Source organism: Macaca thibetana, chromosome 7 (genome assembly GCF_024542745.1).
Source record: "Macaca thibetana thibetana isolate TM-01 chromosome 7, ASM2454274v1, whole genome shotgun sequence".
In the NCBI taxonomy this organism is placed as follows: Eukaryota; Metazoa; Chordata; class Mammalia; order Primates; family Cercopithecidae; genus Macaca; species Macaca thibetana.
Window position 1 is genome coordinate 136,762,477 of NC_065584.1, and position 24,338 is coordinate 136,786,814.

At 40.3% G+C, this 24,338-nt stretch overlaps 1 protein-coding gene across 5 annotated transcripts in view; it reads right to left on the reverse strand.

Moving 5' to 3' along the window:
* MYO5A (myosin VA) overlaps positions 1-24,338 on the reverse strand; it is a 222,022-nt gene that overhangs the window by 121,976 nt on the left and 75,708 nt on the right. For all 5 annotated transcript variants that reach the window (XM_050797908.1, XM_050797912.1, XM_050797911.1 and 2 more), the window contains exons 2-4: positions 15,639-15,749; positions 10,591-10,762; positions 8,229-8,373 (exon numbers count right to left, since the gene is read on the reverse strand). In XM_050797908.1, the coding sequence (XP_050653865.1) occupies positions 8,229-8,373; positions 10,591-10,762; positions 15,639-15,749 (428 nt within the window). The remainder of the gene's footprint in view (positions 1-8,228; positions 8,374-10,590; positions 10,763-15,638; positions 15,750-24,338) is intronic.

A 24,338-nucleotide genomic window follows, 5' to 3' on the forward strand; every position in this document is an offset into this window, starting at 1 on the left:
TAAATAAATAAAATGCAGTTGGAAGTAACTGCTATAAAAAAGGTCTATCTAAGATACTATGAAAGTAGAAAGGAAGAGTATGGAACCAGTAGGAGATGTGAGGAAGAGATGTCAGGAAAGCATTTCCAGAGAAGGTAATACCAGAATTGAGAGGGTACTACCAGAATTGACTCACATGATCATTAGGAGAAAACCAGGTTCTGTGAGAATAAGGAAATGGGAGTTAAATTATGTAGAAGCACTTGAAACCCCAGGAAACGATTATTCAAGGATGAGCAAGAGAGAGAGAGAGAAAGAGAAAGAAAACGAGAGAGAGAGAGAGAGGCAGGGTTGGAGAGGGTGTCTGTTAGACTTTATTTTCCTCTTATGGTCATCAGTGACCTTATATCTATTTGGTCTGTCGGGTCTCTCCTTATAGTTTTCATTTTATACGACATATATTATTTTATAGATTTTCCTTTCGAATTTTATCGTTTAAAATATGTAATCTCTCTAGTTTATCATGGTCATACCAAACACTATTCATATCTTCCAAGATCATCAACTTGTCCTCTGTAAAATTAATAAACATACTTTCAATTACATCTATGGCATTAACACGGAAATTAAGTAATGCGTGCCTCAGACCTGAGTGATGCAGAACACAATTTAATATCTCCACCTATGTTGATGTTAACTCTCTGATAACCACCCATTGAGTGTTGTCATGTACCGTGATGAAGTGTACACGCACCTGCACCTAGGTCTAAATTTTTAGCTTATAAACAAACATGGCCATGTGAAACAAAATCTACAGCTTTACATTTTTGCAGGCAACCAATCTGTTTCTCCCTTTATTTGATCCCTTGTTAAAAAGAAAAAATATTAAGTTAGTGTAATAAAATGCTTTCTTTCAAAACTGTGTTTTTACCGTGGTGTCTTAAAGATGTGGCTTCATTGAGACTTTAATCTCTCTCTTGTTAGAGAGATGCTAAGTTTTTCTATATTATCACTCATCAAAATCAAGCTGCTCTGCTCTCTGTGTCTCTCTGATTTCTACTTTTAATTAGTCTCAAAAAGAAAATGCTTAAACCCTAAAGTTAATACTAGACAATGAGTTTACAATTATAATATTAATTTTATTTTTGAAGCATAACTATTTACTATGAAAAAGGTTGCTGGCACTGTTGAATGCTGTGCTATAGAGAGGCAGACAGACTCCTCAGGAAATGAAAACAAGTGTTCCCTAGAGATACTTGCTGAGGTCACTCAGTTCCTAGTGAGAAGCTTGTCACATGGCTATCAGATCCCCTCAAATCAACCTGAGTTTTCTGTTCCATCAGTACACAGCCTATACACTATAGAAAGATGCTACAGCAGAAATAGCCAATTATATTTGTTTATAACTTTTACACACTCTAGTGCTCTAATATGTACTGTATTTTATTCCTACTGTAACCTTCTGGGGTAGAAAATATTCAGTAAGTCCCAAAGTAGTAGTTTAATGTTATGGTTTGAATGTGTTCCCCAAAGTTCATATGTTGCAAACTAAATCCTCAACACAACAGTGTTGAGAGGTGAGACTTTAAAATGTCACTAGGCCAGGCATGGTGGCTCACGCCTGGAATCCCAGCACTTTGGGAAGCTGAGGCAGGAGGATCACTTGAGCCTAGGAATTTGAGACCAGCCTGGGCAACATAGTGAGATTCCATCTCTACAAAAAAGAAAAAATTAGCTGGGCATCATTGCACATGCCTGTAGTCCTAACTACTTGGGAGGCTGAGGTGGGAGGATCACTTGAGCCTCGGAGGTTGAGGCTGCAGTGAACCATGACTGTGCTACTACACCCTTGCCTGGGTGACATAGTGAGACCCTGTATTTAAAAAAAAAAAAAAAAAAGAGGGCTCTGCCCTCATGGATGGATTTATGCAGTCATAATGGAAGTGGGTTAGTGATTGCAGTAATGGCATCCTGATGAAAGAATGAGCTTGGCCCCATTCCTGTCTCTGTCTTACATGCTCTCTTACCCTTCCACCTTCCACCATAAGATGACGCAGCAAGAAGGCCCTCAACTAGATGTAGCCCATCAACCTTGCTCTTTCCTGCATCCAGAACAATGAGCCAAACAAACTGCTGTTCACTATAAATTACCCAGTCTGGTATTCTGATATACCAGTATAAAACAGACTAAAGTACTCATAAAAATGGAGAACTCTACATCAGGTATAACTCCCAATGCAATCCCTCCCCCCTCCCCCCTCCCCATGATAGGCCCCGGTGTGTGATGTTCCCCTTCCTGAGTCCGAGTGATCTCATTGTTCAGTTCCCACCTATGAGTGAGAACATGCGGTGTTTGGTTTTCTGTTCTTGTGATAGTTTGCTAAGAATGATGGATTCCAGCTGCATCCAAGTCCCTACAAAGGACTCAAACTCATCCTTTTTGATGGCTGCATAGTATTCCATGGTGTATATGTGCCACATTTTCTTAATCCAATCTGTCACTGCATTGGGAGTTATACCTGATGTAAATGACGAGTTGATGGGTGCAGCACAGCAACATGCACAAGTATACATATGTAACAAACCTGCACGTTATGCACATGTACCCTACAACTTAAAGTATAATAATAATAAATAAATTAAAAAAAAAAAAAAAAAAAAAAAGAAATTAATAAAATAATTTCTGAGGACACTAAAAAAAAAAAAAAAAAAATAAAAAAAATAAAAAAAAAAAAATAAAAATATGCTTATGCATAGAAAAAAAAAAAAAAAAAATGGAGAACTCTAAAGAGAAATCATTTACTGTGAGCTGGGGTCATCTGAAAGTAAAACCTGAGTGGAATAATGAAGTATAAATATAAATTAGACAGATAAAAAAGCATGGAGCAAGATATTCTATGCTAAACAAAAGATGCAGAAATAGAACTATGCCATCTTAATGTGAGGGAACAGACCTGTTAGAATAGGGCCAGGTAGTTGAAAGTAAGAAAACTAAATGACAAAGAAGAAAGGCTTCAGAGTCTCAGAGCTGGATTCAAATTTCAGCTCTCAGATACCATTTATTAGCATATGGCCTGGACAAGTTACTTTCCTCACCTGTAAAGCAGTGGTGATCTGCTCCAGGGATGTAATGAGGATTACATGCCTTGCACCATGTTTGGTACATAGTAGACCTCTAAATATGGTAGCTATTTATTAATTTAAGTTAACCCACCTTTATATAAGATACATAAAATTATCCTTATGAGGTACCATGTATTACTTGAAGTCTATTTGCATAAACAGGATACTTAGCATCACAGGGCAGCTGAGTCTCAGCTGAAAGAGAAGAGATTTTATCATCTGTAATAGTGTGCACTTGGCCAGTGAACCTCTGCACAGTGGCGCACCCTGAGACCACATAACCAAATGATGGAAGGGGCCACCCTAAGGAAGGGCCTGGTAATAAATTCAGAAATAATAAAACCAGATGAGAGGCTCAAGTCAATGAAAAGAGAAATGTAGACATAAGACCCCATAACGATGACAACTATGATGATAAGAACAGATCATATTTGAATAGAAGTTAGTACTTTTCGAAGGGCTTCTGTGTGTATCACCTAATATAATTTTCACCTCCAAAGTAAGCAGGAGAGACATGTTTTCCTCTTTGGAGGAAAGAGTAACACCAAGAGGTTAGATGGTTTGTCCAAGGCTGATGACTGGCATAGAGTAGAGCTGGGTTGTTACACCCCACATCTCTTGATTTCCAGGAGAAAATCTATGTAATGCTTCTTCTGCTTTGTTACACAGCTACCTACAATGGTCTCCCCTCAACTAAAAAGAAAAATGTTTATGCATTAGTTCTCATCAAATATAAAGATAACAAATGCATACCACAGAAACCTATACATGTAAAACTAGACCATCACTGATACCGTTCCATTTTAAAGATGATAAAATGGAGACAGAGGGAGGCTAGATTTGAGCTTATATGGTCAGTTTTTGGTAGACAGTGACTAGTACAGATGTCTTTTTCACTAGACCAAAGTTAATTGCATATAACTAACTTATTTCAAGCAAATTTAAATAAATGAAACTTAGTCAATAAAACTGATTTACACTATCACTCACAGTGGAGAGAAAACACAGCAAAAAAATCCATCAGCACTACCTGGTTTTAAGGAAACAACACAAAACCAAACAAAAACCCTAGTTCCAGCATGAGAAAAGACTGGCAAGAATGTCAAACAAGAATAAGAGAAAAAAATAGGTATGGCAGTCCACTGAGTTTTTCTCCATGGTAAGTCAACAAGGACAGTTAAAATTAAAAGGCTATTCTAGGAAGGTATTTTATGAGGGCATTGTACTCTCTAAGGAGCATGTTTAAAAAGAAGCCATGAGTCAAGGATCCTGCTCAAGGATCCTGGTTATTGCTGATGTCACCGGACATAGATCTGCTTGGAAAGAATCCCTAGTATGAGTTTTGTTTTTACGATAGATGTCAAAAACATCTTTTCAACCTTAAAGATCTAAATTAGAACTCTGCTCCTTTCCCCCTACTCCCCACCCCACAACACACACAACCTGCTCTTCCTGCCATCTTCTACATCTCAGTAAACAGCAACTCCAACCTTCTAGGTGCTCAGTCCAAATCCTTACTGCCATCCTTAACTCCTCTTTTTCTCAAATAACCCCACATAAGCAAGCCTTTGGCGGTTCCGTCTTAAAAACATACCCAGAGTTCATCTATGTTTTACCACCTCCACTAATTAAATGATCATCTCTTGTATGGATCAAGGCAATAATCTCCCAACTAGTCTCCTGGCTTCTAACCTTGCTCCAGCACAGTATGTTCTTTAATTTTTTTGTAACTTCACTTTTTTGTTTTTGTTTTTGTAGATAAGGTCTTGCTCTGTCACCCAGGCTGGAGTGCAGTGGCGCCATCTTGGCTCACTGCAGCCTTCAACTCCCGGGCTCAAGCGATCCTCTCACCTCAGACCTCTGAGTAGCTGGGAGTAAAGGCACATGCCACCAAGCCCGGCTAATTTTTGTATTTTGTTTGCAAAGGCAGGGTCTCATTATGTTGCCCAGGCTGGAGTGTAGTAGCACAATCATAGATTACTGTAACCTTGAATTCCAAGGCTTAAGTGATCCGCCTACAGACACGCGCCACCATGCCCAGCTAATACTTTTATTGTTAATCACGCCTGACTTCATGGGGTAGGAATTCCTGTCTATTTAATTTGTATCCCCCATGCCCAGAACAGTGCCTGGTGTTTGGACAGTGTTCAGTAAATCTCTATTAGATGAACGATGAATTGTACCTTCCCTGAAGACATGAGGGACCCCTAGAAATGATGGTAATGTGAAACACCAGGATTTGCATCCGGAAAGATGACATCTTTGTTTGACAAGAAAACAATGGCAAGAAATGATCCTGCAGCAGTTATTCCCTACTGTAAGCCTAAACAGATACAGTCTATTTAACTGTTGTGGCAGATGTTATGGGTACAGATCTATTTATATAAATGGTAAATATAATACCATATCTGATTGAGGCAAATTTTAAAACTGTCTGAAAAAGAAAACCAAGCAAAAGGAAAAAAGACAACCTTCAGTTAAGAAATCACCTTGAGTGACTGAGTCACAACAGATCATAATGAGAAGAAGAAACTACAGGAAACCAAGGTAAATCTAAAGGTAGAAAGCCATAAATATTCATATAAACCTAATACTATCTGTGAATGACCAGTAACAAAGATGGTAAGAGCTATGCTTTTGTATTTAAGACTACTACTTTCCAAAGAGTCATATAATTCTCTGAGCACTATACAATTCTCTGAGATTATTTTTAGAGTCTAGCCCTCCATGTGATTTTTTTCTCTGCCCAGTAGTTCTCAGGTTGTACTAAGTGGTGTTGAAACTGTACTGCAATGCTCTGATACTATACAAATCAGCTATTGGTAGATTTTTCCCTTATAGATGGAATTTTCTTAATTTTAAGCTTAAAAAATAATTTTTCTTAAGCTTTGAACCCTAATTACTATTTTATGGCAGAAGCTGGCATAATATGACATGTTTTGTAGTGCTAACCTATGTTTAGTCATTTTATATTTAATACATTAATATTTCATAATGTCAGACTAATTGAATTTGAAAACTGGTCTTAGGCCGGGCGCGGTGGCTCAAGCCTGTAATCCCAGCACTTTGGGAGGCCGAGACGGGCGGATCACTAGGTCAGGAGATTGAGACCATCCTGGCTAACCCGGTGAAACCCCGTCTCTACTAAAAAATACAAAAAACTAGCCGGGCGAGGCGGCGGGCGCCTGTAGTCCCAGCTACTTGGGAGGCTGAGGCAGGAGAATGGCGTGAACCCGGGAGGCGGAGCTTGCAGTGAGCTGAGATCCGGCCACTGCACTTCAGCCTGGGCGACAGAGAGAGACTCCGTCTCAAAAAAAAAAAAAAAAAAAAAAAGAAAACTGGTCTTCCTAGTTATGTGACTTTAGAAAAGTTACACAACTTCTCTGTGCTTCATTTTTCTCATTTGTAAAATGAAAATTAATAATAATACCAAATTCGGAAAGTTGCTATGAGAATAAAATTAGTTAATAAATTGAAAACAATTAAATAATGTCCTTCACAGAGCACATGCTAGCTGCTATTAGAAGTATCCACATTAATATTATTTTATTATTAAAAGGGCATAATGATTTCTAGGGCTTTGTCACTGAAATAATTCTAAAATTCTGTCACATGCTGGACCAATCATGTATACTCTCCCTGGCTGGAGAGGAGAAAATAAAAACCTCTGCAGTATTCGTTTTCTTTCCACCTTATAAATTACTTGTGGGTTTCCCATATTATATTTATAATATGTTCTGCTTTATAGGCTGGAGAAATGAATTAAACTTAAGCTATTCTTCTACACATTCACAGTTTTATATTTTATTATGTTATGCATAATCTAGTCTTGAAAATAGCATTTTTCTCCCATTTTCCACCCTCAAAATTTTGGGGTTCCATGGTTAATATAAGAGACATTTTGCCAGGTGCAGTGGCTCACGCCTGTAATCCGAGCACTTTGGGAGGCCAAGGCAGGTGGACCACGAGGTCAGGAGATCAAGACCATCCTGGCTAACACGGTGAAACCCCGTCTCTACTAAAAATACAAAAAATTAGCCGGGTGTGGTGGTGGGCGCCTGTAGTCCCAGCTACTCGGGAGGCTGAGGCAGGAGAATGGTGTGAACCTGGGGGGCGGGGCTTGCAGTGAGCTGAGATTGCCACTGCACTCCAGCCTGAGCAACACAGTGAGACTCCGTCTCAAAAAAAAAAAAAAAGAGAGAGAGACATTTTGCAGATGCTGTTCAGGATAACTGATGCCCTATCATAGCATACTAACATTAAAATTCACACTTTCAGTTGGGCATGGTAGTGCATGCCTGTAGTACCAACTACTCAGGAGGCTGAAGAAGGAGGATCACTTGAACCCAGGAGTTCAAGTCCAGCCTGGGCAATATAGCAAGACCCCATTTTGAAAGAAAAAAATTTCACACTTTCCTTTAGATTTAATTCCTTAGGATTCAGAAAGATTTTTTTTACAGCTCCTAGGCCTTTTAGTTCTGGTCTATTACTCATTAGCTGACTGACATTGGGTAGGTCACTACACTAATCCTCTCATCTGTAAAACATAACATCTGCATCTGTCTTTTCCTAGTCACAGGATTATGATGAAATTTCAAAGGCAGTTTTTAAAAACTCTATGTCCCTTTATAAATGTGAGGCTTTTTTTTGTTTTTCTTGGGTTGGTTGGTTGTTTTTGAGATGCAGTCCTGCTCTGTGGCCCAGGCTGGAGTGCAGTGGCACAATCTCGGCTCACAGAAACCTCCGTCTCCCAGGTTCAAGTGATTCTCCTGCCTCAGCCTCCCAAGTAGCTGGGATTACAGGTGTGTGCCTCCACACCCAGCTAATTTTTGCAATTTTAGTAGAAGCAGAGTTTCGCGATGTTGGCCAGGCTAGTCTCGAACTCCTGACCTCAGGTGATCCGCCCACCTTGACCTCCCAAAGTGCTGGGATCACAGGCATGAGCCACCGTGCCCGGCCCACTTTATTATTTAATAATAATCCAAGCCACCTGAGACAAACTTGTCAAGGCTGCTTATTTAGTAATTATTTACAAGGTTGCTATCCACTTTAAAATATATGTGACTCAGCAAGAAGAAATCATCATATCTAATAGCCATAAAATAACAATGAAAGCTTCTACCAACCTGGCCATTTGCTTGTAAGCTTCTTCAGCTACTGCAAAGATATGTGGATCCATATCACCCATGTTCTGACCACTGTATGCATTAATAATATCTTCTCCATAAATAGGCAGCTGTTCATAGGGATTTATAGCTACTAGGACTATACCTGGGAATAGGGTGGGGGACAAGAAAGAAAAAGAAGTCAATGATACCCTAATGGGCATATCAAACTTAGTAAAGTCAGACTCACAGTTAACACAATCCTTCATTTCAATTTAGTTAATATTAAACCAATAAATTGAGGATCAAAATGTATCATAGTCTTTGCCTCTGAACCCATTATACATAGTTCTGCCTAAAACACCATTTAAAAACTGGACTAGGGGGCTTAAAATAATGTGGCAATGTTATAAGAACTTTAAATATCTTCATATATTTAATTCAAAAATTCCACTTTACTTCTACAATTTATCCAAATGAAATAATCAGAAATTCATGCAAAGAGGTTTTATTTTTCCCCCCACAAAGATGTTTATCATAATGTTATCTGTAACAGTGAAAATGGAAACAAAATATTTAGGGCAAGGAGACTAGTTGAATGCATTCTGTTACATCCATATGATAGACTACTAAGCCACCACCAAAAATCATGTTTGTTTGTTTATTTTGAGACAGGGTCTCACCCTGTCACCCAAGCTGGAGAGCAGTGGTACTGTCTCGGCTTACTACAGCCTAGACCTCCCAGGCTTATGCAATCCTCTCACTTCAGCCTCCCAGGTAGCTGGGACTATGGACATGCAACACCATGCCTGGCTAGTTTTTGTATTTTTTTGTAGAGACAGGATTTTTTCATGTTGCCCAGGCTTGAACTCCTGGGCTCAAGTGATCTGCCTGCCTCAGCTTCCCAAGGTGCTGGGATTACATGAGCCACAGCACCTGGTCCAAATCATGTTTTTGAAGGATATTAAAAGTCATAGGAAAATATAATGCAAAACTATATATAGACTGATTCCAATTTTATATCAACTTATACCTCTCATGCATATAAAGAAAAAGGATGTAAGTCAATATTAATACTGGCTATTTTTCAGTGGTGAGTTACATATAATTGTTTTTCCTTTTTTATACTTTTCTGTATCTCCTAATAATTTTTCAGTAGGTATATATTAACTTAATGAAGTCGTTCATTCAACAAATGTTTATTCAGTTCCAACTACATGTAAAGTCTTTTCTAAATGCTGAATTTACGACAGTAAACAAAACAAAACAAAAAGGCTAATCTTTACCCTCATGGAACTTAAATGCTAGTGGGAAATTCAGACAATTAACAAGATAAGTAAGAAAATATATATATACACACACATAATCACAGATTAAATAGTAAGGAAAAGAAGGCAAAAAATAATGCAGGGAAGAAAGACAGTAAGGAGGGGTTTCTGCCTTGATATGGTGGCCAGACAAAACTTCACTGAGAAGGCAACACATGTGCAAGGAAAAAAAATGGACGAAAAATAAAAATTGAGAAAAAGAAATAATTACCAGTAAAGAAAAGTAACTATCAATGATATAAAGGATGTCAATTATTTTAAGAAGAAAAGGTGGCTGTTCCTGTCTAAAACAGGAGAGTAATGAAAAAATCATGAACACTGAGTTGGGTATACCACACGAATGAATGAATCCAGATTTGAGCTTCAGAGGACAGAGTGATTAGTGAAAGAATGATAAGACGTCAGTGGAGAAAACATAGCCAGAGGAAAGGGAGAAAATAAAAGATAAGAACAAACCGGGAAAGAGAGAAAAAAGAAGGAAAGCTGGAGAAGGGGGAAAGGAACACAAACATACACACATGTGGAAGCTTTATTTCTTGGCGAGATAAAAATCACCATGAGCTGGGTGGCTGGCAGCTAACACTGCAATGAGCAGAGGCCCAGGCAAGCAGGAGTGAGCAAGACGAATCACCAGAGTCAAGTTAGTTCTGCATGGCCAGTAACTGACCACAAGATAACACTAAATCTCTTGAACCTGCTCCAAAGATAAGTCCTTGGACATCTACTCTTCGTGTAGTAGTTTTTGGAAGAGAAGAAAATAACTGGTGAATTTGGCACCAAATCTGACATATGACTTCTGTGAGGGAAAAAATTTCCAAAAGATGGGCCCAGTCTTTTTTACTTTTAGCAAAATTATGTAAGCTCACAAGTGAGTTTATTCAGCATAAATGTAACTTGGCTAATAAATACTGGTAAATCTTTCAGATAATGCTCAAGTGATTTTGTCTCTCAGAGAAAATCCAGCCACAGCCTGCTTTCCCCATGTACAATATTTCCATGGCTATGTCCATTCAGGAAAGAGTACACAGTCTATTCAGAAAGCAAAGCATACTTACCACAATATGTATAAATAAGTTTGGAATCAATAAAGCGGACTCTGAGATTGTGGAGCACAGCAGGCTCATGAAGATAGCTGAGGGCTGTGAGGTCATTTTCACCAACAAGTATGTCAGGATTTCGTAAGTGAGGCAGCTCCTTGGTCTTTGGATCTAGACGGTATTCCAAATCCTGAAAATGCACAAGGCACAGAATCTAGATAAATTATGGCAAGGACTATGAAAAAGAGCCATGAATTTTGCTCACTTCCTATTCTTGATTTGCTTCTCAGCTATCAAATGCATTATTTTCCTAGCACCTTCCAATATCACAGAAGCTGGTGGAGATGGAAAACAGTATGAATTGTGTTTTCATCAGACATACTAACTTGTATTAACAATTTTTGCTAATATAGTTTGAAAAGTTATAGCCTAGACCTTTTTCACCCACCTACTGAATCAGAAGTTTTAAATTTTTAAATACATTTCTCTCCTCCATCCCCTTTTACCTATAAAAAAGTGGCAGACAATATAAAAGAGTGGTCAAGAGCTTGACTCTAGGATCAGATTGACCTGGATTCAAATCCTAATACTAATACTTACTTTTTATGTGGTGTTGAATTACAGTATTTAACCCAAATCCCTCCTTTGTAAAATAAGCTAACAGGGTTATGGTAAAAAGTAAATGAGGCAAGTCTGGCATGTGGTAAGTACTTAGGAACCCCTAAACCACGAGACCCAAGAATTCCCTGAAATTATGTGCAACACTCTGTATGTGCACATGTGTACTTTTTTTGAGGCAAGACAATTCATAGTTTTCATTAGATTTTTGTTTTGTTTTGCTTTTTTTCTGTGCATAAGCTGATTCATTCATTAGAGTTAGGCTGGGTGCGGTGGCTCACACCTGTAATTCCAGTACTTTGGGAGGCCAAGGTGGGCGGATAAACTGAGGTCAGGAGTTCGAGACCAGCCTGATCAGCCTGGTAAAACTCCGTCGTTATTAAAAATACAAAAATTGGCCACGTATGGTGGCTCACGCCTGTAATCCCAACACTTTGGGAGGCCGAGGTGGGTGAATCACCTGAGGTCAGGAGTTCAAAACCAACCTGGCCAACATGGTGAAACCCCATCTCTACTAAAAACATGAAAATTAGCCAGGTGTGCCAGGCGTGGTGGCTCACGCCTGTAATCCCAGCACTCTGGGAGGCCGAGGTGGGTGGATCACGAGGTCAGGAGATCGAGACCATCCTGGCTAACACGGAGAAACCCCATCTCTACTAAAAATACAAAAATTTAGCCAGGCATAGTGGCAGGAGCCTGTAGTCCCAGCTACTCGGGAGGCTGAGGCAGGAGAACGGCGTGAACCCAGGAGGTAGAGCTTGCAGTGAGCTGAGATCACGCCACTGCATTCCAGCCTGGGCGACAGAACGAGACTTCGTCTCGGGAAAAAAAAAAAAAAATTAGCCAGGCATGGTAGTGGGCACCTGTAATTCCGGCTACTTGGGAGGCTGAGGCAGGAGAATCACTTGAACCCTGGAGGCAAAGGTTCCAGTGAGCCAAGATCACGCTACTGCACTCCAGTCTGGGTGACAGAGCAAGACTCCATCTCAACAAAAACAAAAACAAAACAAAACAAAACAAAAATGACATTTTAATGGGGTTCCTGGTCCCAAAAGTTAACAAGCACTATTCACTTAACTTTTAATAGAGATGGGGTCTCACTATATTGCCCAGGCTGATCTTGAACTCCTGGGCTCAAGGGATTCTCCCACATTGGCCTCCCAAATGCTGGCATTACAGGTGTGAGTGACCACTACTAGCCACTACTCACTTTAAAGTCATGGGAATATGGCTTTATGGCATAGCCAACCATGAATATTGTCACTTAACTATATATTAAGGGGCAAATAACATAGGACAAGTGAATAGGAATAAAAATTCAATTTAGTGGTAGGGAGGGACAAGGTTTTGTAAAAAGCCAGTTTTGTTAATACTGAAAATATATACAGAGGTCAAATAGTCAAATCATATTTGAATGAATTATGCTAAAGGAGAGAAAAATTAACAATTTACCCCTTAGCATTTCTTGCTGCCTGCTTATCAGAGAGTATCACCCTTGCCTGGGGCTGACTGGTCCTTGCATTGGCCCTGTAAATACACAATTGTCTGTTCTGGTGTTAGCCAGAAGACTCCAGAATGGCAGAAGGGCAACCCAGAGCTCTTTTCTCAGTCTTCATTACAGGGTGGGGTTGTTTGTGGTGAGTGTGGGGAGGAGCTGAAATTGAAATGTTAGAGAAGACACTAATTTAAAAGGTAGAGAAGAGTCTGTAACATCTTCACAGAAATTTCTTTCTTGGAGTTAGCCTTTAAATGAACATAACCTGCTCTTCTAGAATCAATGGACATCATTAAATAAATATACTCTTCTACTATTACAAAAGCCATGCTTTCTCTATTTTAATCTAGGACCCTAAGTGACTATAGTTTCTAAAAAGAGAATGATTCTTGAATAGTTAGTGAATTTTATAATGTTTATTCTTCTTGTTTGACCCCTGTCCCTATTCTTGCTTTTATTAAAGGTATGTATCATTCTATTTCTATATTTTTAAAAAATACTAAGGATTAATAAAATTAAACATAGACACTGTACTCTGCTTGGCAAATCTGCTTCTCATAGGGGTATGGATTAGCAATTCTGAAATAACTTTACATATGTAATGAATAAGTAATATATTATAGATAATGAAAACCAAAGAGAGAAGTTACAGTATACATAATCAAAGGAAGAATAATAGAATGAACCTGGTGGCATTGGACTGGAGAAAAAAGGATCCCTATTAACTCACGGGTTTTATTTTTTTAAAAGAAGGTCAAGGCTGGGTACGGTGGCTCACGCCTGTAATCTCAGCACTTTGGGAGGCCAAGGTGGGTGGATCACTTGAGGTTAGGAGTTCGAGACCAGCCTGGTCAACATGGTAAAACCCTGTCTCTACTAAAAACACAAAAATTAGCCAGGCATGGTGGCATGTGCCTGTAATCCCAGCTACTCAGGAAGCTGAGGCACAAGGATCATTTGAACCCGGGAGGGGAGGCAGAGGTTGCAGTGAGCAGAGATTGTAGACTCCATCTCAAAAAAAAAAAAAAAAAAAGGTCAAGTGCGTAGCTAATGCCTTTAATCCCAGCACTTTGGGAGGATGAGGTAGAAGGACTGCTTGAGCCCAGTAGTTCAAGACCAGCCTGGGCAACATAGCAAGACATCCATCTCTAAAAACACATTTTATATATATAAAATATGTATATACAAACACATACACACATATGTAAACATAAAGTAAGTATAGATGGTTGAGTATACATTAGTATAGTATGCATACATATTAGTATCCATCTATCCATCCATGTATATATTTTTCACGCTCTGTATGCTAAGAGGGCCTAGAAGTGGTGTCATCTCAATAGCAACGAGCACACCTAGTGCACAGATCTTGGTTGTCAAATACTATCCTCCAATATAAGGTACCAGGGTTGGGAAAGGGGAAATACAGGGTAAGTGTCTTGGGGTACCAGGAGAAGTGTTATATCTTTAAAAAAAAAAAAAAAAAAAAAAAGCCAGGCACAGTGGCTCATGCCTATAATCCCAGCACTTTAGGATGCCAAGGTGGGAGGACTGCTTGAGCCCAGGAGTTCAAGACTAGCCTGGGCAACGTATTGAGACTCCATCTCTACTAAAAATTTTAAAAATTAGCCAGGCATGGTAGCTCATGCCTGTGGTTCTAGCCCCTAGGGAGGCTGAGCTTGGGAGCCATGATCAAGCCACTGCACTCCAGCCTGGGTGACAGAGTGAGACACTCTCAAAAAAAATAAAAAAGGATAGGGACCTGTCAAAAAAGGCAAAGGACCCAATCTAAGAGAGATCTCAATGACCAAAGCTGGAACAATGTAACTAATAAAATAAGTAATGATAGTAATGAGGAATAAAAGAAATACCCATGAGTCCATAATACATGATTAAATTAATAAATAAATGGGACAGAAGAAACAATACTTCCTTCCCTATAGAAGAATTCTAGTTAATAAGTATACAAGGAAGGAAAGAAATGGAGAATCACCACTAGAACACAATAATACTTGCTGCAGGCAAGACACAGTAATGAACACTGGGCAAATATTAGCAGGCAAAGTTTAAGGAGAAGCAGGATATATGAGTGGCCTCAAAATATCTGCCCCAACACAGTGACATTTACTAATTACAAAGGGAAAACAGTAACTTTACAGTGGATAACATGGCAGACATCACCTTTAGCAACTGCTCATGACCAGTAATCTGCAAAACTCCAATGTAGTCAAATAGTATAAGCACTCATCTTAGAGTCATCTGTGTTCAAATCTCTCTTCAAATTCCAAAAGCCACTTCCTGGCTGTGTGACCTTGAGCAAAATTACTTAAGGTCTCTGAGGTTTGGCTTTCTTATTTGGAAAACAGTGATTATATCACCTGCCAACCCATAGGGTTGGTGTGAAATTTAACATGAGAAAATCCACTCCAAAGTGCCGGACATTTTGCCTAACACGGAGCAGATGACCAATAAATGTTAAATAAGTTAATTCCCTAGTTTGGTATTCAATGCCCTCCTAATTGGCCTAATGCTTCCCTGCCTTCATCCCAGCTAGTGTCTTCCCCTCAGTTTTGCTCTCCATGCTGCCACCAATGAGTCTTCTCTAAGACCTGGCAACATGCCTCTTTTTAAAACCACTACAAGCACTCCCCATAGCACACCAGTTTAAATGCAAGAGTTTTAGGATTAGATATGAATCTAAACCTGACAATCGTAATAAATTCATAGGTCAAAATAAAAGCTTTTAAAAGTATCTGCTATTTTCACTAATCTATGCCATTAAAAACGCTATCAGGATAGAAAATTGAGTTTGCCATTTTTACTAATTTAGTAAGTAAAAATTCTAGGTAAGTTCAAAATTTAACTTCCATTGAGAGTTTACTTCACAGTAAACTTACTCTTTTGAACTCCCTTCACTTTATGCCAAGGACGACAAATGAAAGTGAGATCTCACCTTTCCTTCCTCGAGGTGAAGTAGCAGGACTTTATCTCCTGGCTTATAATCTTTGAGCAGCTCTGCTGACTTCCAGACTTCCTCTGGATCAGGTATCCAAACCCTGGCAAACTAGAAGACAAAAAGAAAAAAATTTAAACTAGCAAACCAATTATTTTACAATAATATATAAACATATAACTATTTATAATTAAACAATTTACGAAAAAAGACATCTTGGCCAATATGAAATTTCCTTTTTTTTTTTTTTTTTGAGACAGAGTTAAGCTCTTGTCACCCAGGCTGGAGTGCAGTGGCCCGATCTCAGCTCACAGCAACCTCCGCCTCCTGGGTTCAAGCAATTCTCCTGCCTCAGCCTCCTGAGTAGCTGGAATTATAGGCGCCTGCCACCATGCTCAGCTAATTTTTGTATTTTTAATAAAGACAGAGTTTCGCCATGTTGGCCAAGCTGGTCTCCAAACTCCTGACCTCAGGTGATCCACCCGCCTTGGCTTCCCAAAGTGCTAGGATTACAGGTGTGAGCCACCATGCCCGGCTGAAATTTACTTTTTAAATTAGTAAACAAAAAATATTTTAGCCCTCATAGCACTACCATTCCCAAATTATACAAAAAGTGTGTTCTGACAAAACAGTTATGATCAAAGCTTGACTTTGCTTTATACAGTAAATGCCACCTGAAAGTATAATTTTAGGTTAAAATGTACATATAAGATCTATTTTTGAAGCTATGGTATTGTGGTTCTGCCAGTTTCAATAGCTCAGACATCTTTTTATGGCTGAGTTTACAATTTGGAATTTTTTTTTTCTTTTGAGACAGAGTCTCGCTCTGTTGCCCAGGCTGGAGTGTGGTGGCACAATCTTGGCTCAATGCCACCTCTGCCTCCCAGGTTCAAGCGATTCTCCTGCCTCAGCCTCACGAGTAGCTGGGACTACAGGCATGTGCCACTGTGCCCAGCTAACTTTTGTATTTTTAGTAGAGACGGGGTTTCACCGTGTTGGCCAAGCTGGTCTCGAACTCCTGACCTCGTGATCCAAAGTGCTGGGATTACAGGCATGAGCCACCATGCCCCGCCCACAATTTGGATTTTTTATTGTGGTTTGCATCCTGTGCTCCGCAAAGCCTTAACGATTTCTCAGATATCCTTCAGGAGCCATCACAGAAGGGAGAAGAGGAGAATAAAAATAACAAATTTTTAAAAACTGAAAAAACACTGTTGTTCAGCATTTTGCCTTCATTATTTTATAAAGATGAGTGGGAAATGGTAAAAATGGCACAGCCAGTCACTAATAAACTTAGCTCCTGCAGCCTCAACACCATGAAAAAGGCATGGTAATCATCAGGGATTCCTAAAGCAGCAAATATTTTGCCTCAACTAGACACTCTCTGGACATAAGCCAGAAGATTATGTGGTCAATTTTGAAGAAAAAGGACAAAATATACTAACATGCATAAATCTTTCAAATACCTCATTGAAGAAGTGTTTTATGTGCTTGGACTCTCTGGGAAGAAATTTCCCTTTAAAACACGCATAACACTAAACCTAAATGCCCATTTTCATGAACAAATCACATATGAAAACAGGAATCCTAGATTCAGCCAGCAAAAGAAAGACATGATACAATCAATCATGGCTGGCATGGGCCCGACTGAACCCGGTCTCTGGCCTGTATCTGTATCCGCATTTCATGTAAATTCACCTCTACATTTCATTTTTAACAATGATCAGGGTACTAATTTACTTGGAGCTTTGAGAAGGAGCATCTGGATTTGAGTATGTTAAATGTGGGACAACTTCCCAAAGAATTGTGATAATGTAATGACTATTCTAAATACTGGGCACAAAGTTCTGGAAGCTTGTAACAAGGTCATTCCCAAGAACAAGAGAAATTTATATGACCCAGTGATGAACTTACAGATAGGAGAAAGCGAAAAGAAAGTGGGTGAACGAAAGTACAGGTAGATCTGAGATTCAAGATAATTTAAATTAAACGTCTCCTGTAAGAAAAACATTTCAGCATGCCATGCCACTGTCCTGGATATTATGTTAACCTCTTCTTTTTTTTTTTCTTTTTTTTCTTTTTTGTGAGACGGAGTCTCACTTTGTCACCCAGGCTGGAGTGCAGTGGCGCAATCTCGGCTCACTGCAACCTCCGCCTCCTGGGTTCGAGCGATTCTCCTGCCTCAGCCTCCCGAGTAGCTGGGACTATAGGCACATGCGACCACGCCCAGCTAATTTTTTTACATTTTTAGTAGAGACAGGGTTTCACCTGTTAGCCAAGATGGTCTCGATCTCCTGACCTCATGATTCGCCTGCCTTGGCCTCTCAAAGTGCTGGAATTACAGGCATGAGCCACTGTGCCCAGCCTATGTTAACCTCTTTACTGACAAATATTTTCAAGCCTTCCTATTAGGAAGCTGCTGTGGTATATTGCCGTAGTTTCCAAACTACCAGATTTCATGGCTGGTAAAAATTTTTTTTTCAAGTTTGGGGACTGATATAAGGTTATTAACTAACTTTTGACAAGTAAGGTTACAAAACCATTAATTATTGGCAGCACTTACAGACAAGTAGAGGCTAAGGTCCTCACACTCAGCACAGGCAACATAAATACCAATCTACTATCTAATATCACCATCGTTTTATAAAATGAAGGACATTTTAACAAGAAAACAGTAGGACAAATAGCCATCATAGTTTTTTGGTTTTCTGTTTTTCGGACACGGAGTTTTGCTCTTGTTGCCCAGGTCGGCTCACTACAGCCTCCAGTTCCAGGGTTCAAGCAAGTCTCCTGCCTCAGCCTCCCAAGTAGCTGAGATTACAGGTACCCGCCACAACGCCCAGCTACTTTTTTGTTGTTGTTTTATTTTTAGTAGAGACAGGATTTCGCCATGTTGGCCAGGCTGGTCTCAAACTCCTGGCCTCAGAGAGTGATCCTCCCACCTTGGCCTCCTAAAGTGCTGGGATTACAGGCCTGGCCCTCACAGTTAACACACAAATCCCTTACCATGGTCTACAAAGGCCTTCATGACCTGTCCTTTCCTTCCCCTGCCAACCTCTAAGCCGGAGCCATGCAGATCTTATTTTAGTTCTTCAGGAACACAGTTTTGTTTGCTCCTGTCTCTAGACCCTGGCCCTTGTTAATTCCTCTATAATGTACTTCTCCCAGATCTGCTTATGCCTGCCTCCTTCTCACTTACATGATAGCTCAAATGTAAACCTCTTCAGAGAGGCATTCCCAGATCTTTCTAGCTGAAATCAATCCAAACTACGATTACCGTTCTCCATTTTACATTCTTCAGCGCTGTTATTCACTATCTGAAATCACTTGCTGTTATGTTGTCTATTTACTTATTTACTGTCTCTCTTCCTTCATTAGAACATAAGTTCCGTGTCTGTGTTGTTCAACACTGCAGGCAGTACTTAGAAGAGTACCTGACACACAGCTGGTGCTTAGTAAGAATTTATCAAAAGAAGATCAGAATAAAAGGCATCTCTTTAAATTGAATATAAGTAGTACGATTAAAAGCTCACTCAATTGCTTTAATTTTATCTTATTATTACCAACACATACAAACTTTTAATCTAAACAGTTTGCAGAGGAAAGAGTATGGAACTAGACTATGGGTTCTAGTCCCAGGGCTACCAGATGGGCCTTGGCCTTTATTTCAGGCAACAATAAAATGAGGATGACAACAATAGTCTTCCAGTTTATTGCAAAGGCTTACACACATAGAAACTTCATGAAAAGCATAAACCAATATATAAGTACAGGGTGGGGTTGTTACTGTTTTTTCCCATAGGAAGTGATTTCTAAAGTCATATATCAAACATGTCACTGAAATCTGTTTTACAACTTTTTTCCCAGGTACACAGTCCATAAACTGAGTAATATCTGTACATATCACTAAAGCCTTACTCATGCAATACATATTTCTATGTACTAACTGCTCCCAATCTGAAGCTTATTTACAAAGACAACATTTTTGTAGCTTTCTTGGGAAGGCATTACTGGTTCCAGAAAAGATATATAAATATAAAGAGATTAAGAGTCGGGATGGGCACGGTGGCTCATGCCTGTAATCCCAGCTCTTTGGGAGGCCGAGGTAGGTGGATCTCTTGAGCTCAGGAGTTGGAGACCAGCCTGACCAACATGGTGAAACCCCACCTCTACTAAAAATACAAAAATTAGCCAGGCATGGTGGCTCGTGCCTGTAATCCCAGCTCCTCAAGAGGCTGAGGTGGGAGGATCACTTGAGCCCAGGAGGTGGAGGTTGCAGTAAGCTAAGATCACGTCACTGCACTCAAGTCTGGGCAACAGAGTGAGACTCCATCTCAAAAAAAAAAAAAAAAGAGAGAGATTCAGAATCATGAAATGACCTATTACCTTGACTGATGAAAACACAAAAAAGGAAAATGTGTCCGAGTGAGTTTGTAAAAGCATGACTGACCAGTGCCTAAACATGAGGAGACTTGAAATCTAGAAAGCGCCTTCATGCTCTGTGTCAGTAGGGAGCTCCAGCTCAGATTTCCACAAGTATTTTGCAAACAGTAGATACTTTGCCAAAGACTAGATTTCCAAGGGCTAGATGTTAACAACACTTACAGATAAGCAGTGGAAGGCTAAGGCCCTCACATTCACCAAAAGCAAGATATTTAAAGACTGAACACCACTCTCATAACCAACTTCCTCTTTATCTTAGCTTTACCTCTGGGGAAAGCATACAAGGAGAAATAGGTCAGAAACCATTCTATTATTACCATTGCCTTTCTGTGTTTCTTTTCCATCTTAACCAATGAGATCAGTGACTGCAGAAACAACTATGCCAGAAGGGGGTCAATTTGAGGATATATACCTTAGATGCTGAAACAGGGAAATCTCAACCTGACACGCCACTTCCTACTGCCTTTGTCACTTCCAACCCTGCCTCCCACTCTTCCCCCAGGCCGCGATGCAAAGACACACGGCAGGAATAGAACTAAACTTGTCCAGTCACATCCAGTGAGAAGACCGGGGGAAGGGAGGCAAGAAGACAAGGCCACTGGAACGCATGAGAAACCTAGAAATAGGACACAGTGTGAGTCCGGCAGGAATCAGAAACAAGGATAGACACTGCCCACTAAGTCTGCAGAAGGCCCTCCTCATGAAAAAGAAGCAGTTAGAAAACGATAACCCTGGCCAAAGTGAATCAAACTGGACACAGCCCCCAGCAAGGCAAGGGAAGGCCCCTGTTGAGAGACAGGACTAGCTGGATTTCCTAGGCCCACTAAGAATCCCTAAGCCTAGCTGGGAAGGTAACTACATCCACCTTTAAACACGGGGCTTTAAACACGGGGCTTGCAATTTAATTCACACCCGACCAATCAGAGAGCTCTCTAAAATGCTAATTAGTCAAAAACAGGAGGTAAAGAAATAGCCAATCGTCTATCGCCTAAGAGCACAGTGGGAGGGACAAGGATAGGGATATAAACCCAGGCATTCCAGCCAGCAACGGCTACCCTCTTTGGGTCCCCTCCCTTTGTACGGGAGCTCTGTCTTCACTCTATTAAATCTTGCAACTGCACTTTCTTTTGGTCCGTGTTTGTTAAGGCTCAAGCTGAGCTTTCGCTCGCCATCCACCACTGCTGTTTGCCGCTGTGGCAGACCGGTGGCTGACTTCCATCCCTCCAGATCCGGCAGGGTGTCTGCTGTGCTCCTGATCCAGCGAGGCGCCCATTGCCGCTCCCAATCAGGACAAAGGCCATTGTTCCTGCACGGCTAAGTGCTGGGTTCGTCCTGATCGAGCTGAACACTAGTCACTGGATTCCATGGTTCTCTTCTGTGACCCATGGCTACTAATAGAGCTATAACACTCACCACATGGCCCAAGATTCCATTCCTTAGAATCCGTGAGGACAAGAACCCCAGGTCAGAGAACATGAGGCTTGCCACCATCTTGGAAGCGGCCTGCTGCCATTTTGGAAGCTGCCTGCCACCATCTTGGGAGCTCTGGGAGCAAGGACCCCCTGGTAATGCAGTCATGTAACTGGATTCTGTCATGATTAGCTGACAAAGGGTTAGGATCTCTTTCAGTGATCCCCGTTTGTGCTCTTTCAATGATTCCCGTTTCCTCTTCTCCACTCACACTACTCTAGATCTAGTCCCTCATTATCTTGTGAGAGGCTCTCAAACATCTCACTTACGCTACCTGAGACCTTATTTTAGTTATTCATGAATCTACCTACCTTCCATACCAGACTATATACTCTTTCAAAGCTATCTTTGAATCCCCTCTGAAGTCAACCAAGTTCCTGGCCCACAGTTTGTGGGCAGCACATATACGTTGATTTTATTTAAGACTGAGATAAGGCAAGGCAAGGAAGAGAGATGAGAAAAATTGGAAACATTCCACAGGCTTAGCTCAGGATTTTCCATGAAGTCATACCAGAGTTTGAGGCCACCAAACAGGGTTGGGACGGGGCATGAATCAGAGGCTTAGAGAAGAGAGATTCATGAAGTAGTAGGTAAAGAAAGAATAAATAATGATGTAGAAACTGGTAGAAGAAGGAAAAAGAAGAGCCTGAGATTTGAGGTACTGTGATTAAAGAAAAAAGCTTAGGGGGGGGAGAAATGAGAAAATAAACCTAAATTACATAAAACTTAAGCACACAAAGATTTGTGACAATTCAAATGAACCACCTGATAAAAAATGAGAATAAGAATAAAATGAAGATGGACTAAATTTTATAATAGCTAAAATCTGATAAAATAATGCTAACACAGATTTAACCTGCATAACAGCTTGCAAGGAAAATAAAAGACATCTGTCCTTCCACAATACAATTTAATGAGGCCTGCCTGGCAGCAATGAGGTAATTTTGACAGAGTCTAAAAGAGCACTAGAAAGGCAGGTTCAAGGGACATGCTGGCACTGGTACATGCCAGAGAGGGGCACCAGTGTTGGCTCACCTAGCCCTTGCACCTTCTTGGGGGTTACACCCAGCCTTGCACATTTAAGGAGGCACCAGTCTTTTTTTTTTTTTTTTTTTTTTTTTTTTTTTTGAGATGGAGTCTCGCTCTGTTGCCTAGGCTGGAGTACAGTGGCACAATCTCCGTTCACTGCTACCTCTGCTTCCCAGGTTCAAGTGATTCTCCTGCCTCAGCCTCCCAAGTAGCTGGGAATACAGGCATGCCCCACAACACGTGGCTAATTTTTGTATTATTAGTTGAGACGAGGTTTCGCCATGTTGGCCAGGCTGATCTTGAACCCCTGACCTCAGGTGATCTGCCCACCTCGGCCTCCCAAAGTGCTAGGATTACAGGCATGAGTCACCGTGCCTGGCCCACCAGTCATCTTTCTTTCGGTATCTTACCACAATGACAACACGGAAGAGGCCCTTGATTGATGCAGATGACTCACTGGAAGTTTTGCTAACTTGCATTTTGTCTGTCAAGTAACACTGAGGGTGTGGGCACCAAAAGCAGTTGCTTCTGATGCCCCAGACACTTTGGGAACAAGACTAACAGCACTAACAGAGTAAACTGAGCAGCCCTCAAAACCTAAAGAATTTGACCCATATGATTCTCTCTTCTCCCCCTAACTCCCATATACATTGTTTGCTTTATAGCACATGTGCACATCTTTATTAGCTTCTGTATTAAATCATGAGCAGCTTGGCAATTTGGAATCTGCCATGGCTCACTTTTGATAGCCCATTGTGAATGTTTGCAAAAATGAGTGCTTTATGTCACAATTCAAACAGGCCTATTACAAAAACTAAGTGCTCCTCTGTGCTTTGAACTAAAGCAGGAAAGAAATCCTGAAATGTCACTAATACCTCCTCCTCTGAAACCTGACATTAATATGGGTGTTCCATATGATTACTAAGTAATTCATATAGCCCTTAGAGCGTGTTTTTGGCATAAAAAAAATCAGGAACTACTATTCTAAAAGGACATGATAAGCTCTCCAGAAAAAAGGAAACAAAAATTATTAAAGAAACAAATTGCCCCTCTTAGTAATGGTATATTTTGTATTTTTTTAATTTGTTATGAAATATATCATATAAGAGATGTGTCTGTGTGTGTCTGTGTGTATGTGTATACATAGATAATTTGTTGAATGAAAGAATGATGTAATGAACTTCCATATGCCCACCATTCAGGTTCAGAAGTAGAACATTACTTATATATATACATATATATATCTTTTTTTTTTTTTTTTTTTTTTTTTTTACAGAGTCTTGCTCTGTCGCACAGGCTGGAGTGCAGTGGCGCGATCTTGGCTCACTGCAAGCTCCGCCTCCCAGGTTCATGCCATTCTCCTGCCTCAGCCTCCTAAGTAGCTGGGACTACAACACAAGTGCATGCCACCACGCCCAGCTCATTTTTTGTATTTTTAGCAGAGAAAGTGTTAGCCAGGATGTTCTCGATCTCATGACCTTGTGATCCGCCTGCCTTGGCCTCCCAAAGGGCTGGGATTATAGGCGTGAGCCACCGTGCCTGGCCAAAACAGTAGATTTTATTATGAAGGAATTTCCCTCCTCCACCCCCAAATTGTTCTGGGTATCATAATGAAAACCAGCTATTAAACTGGCCCATGTCATCTGGTGAAACTTAAGAATGTCTCATCTAAGACAACATGTCAAAGACACGCCAATCAGCTTGTCATCCATGCTGCAGTGTTCCAGTGGGCTCTGACAACAGAATGAAGGCTCTATC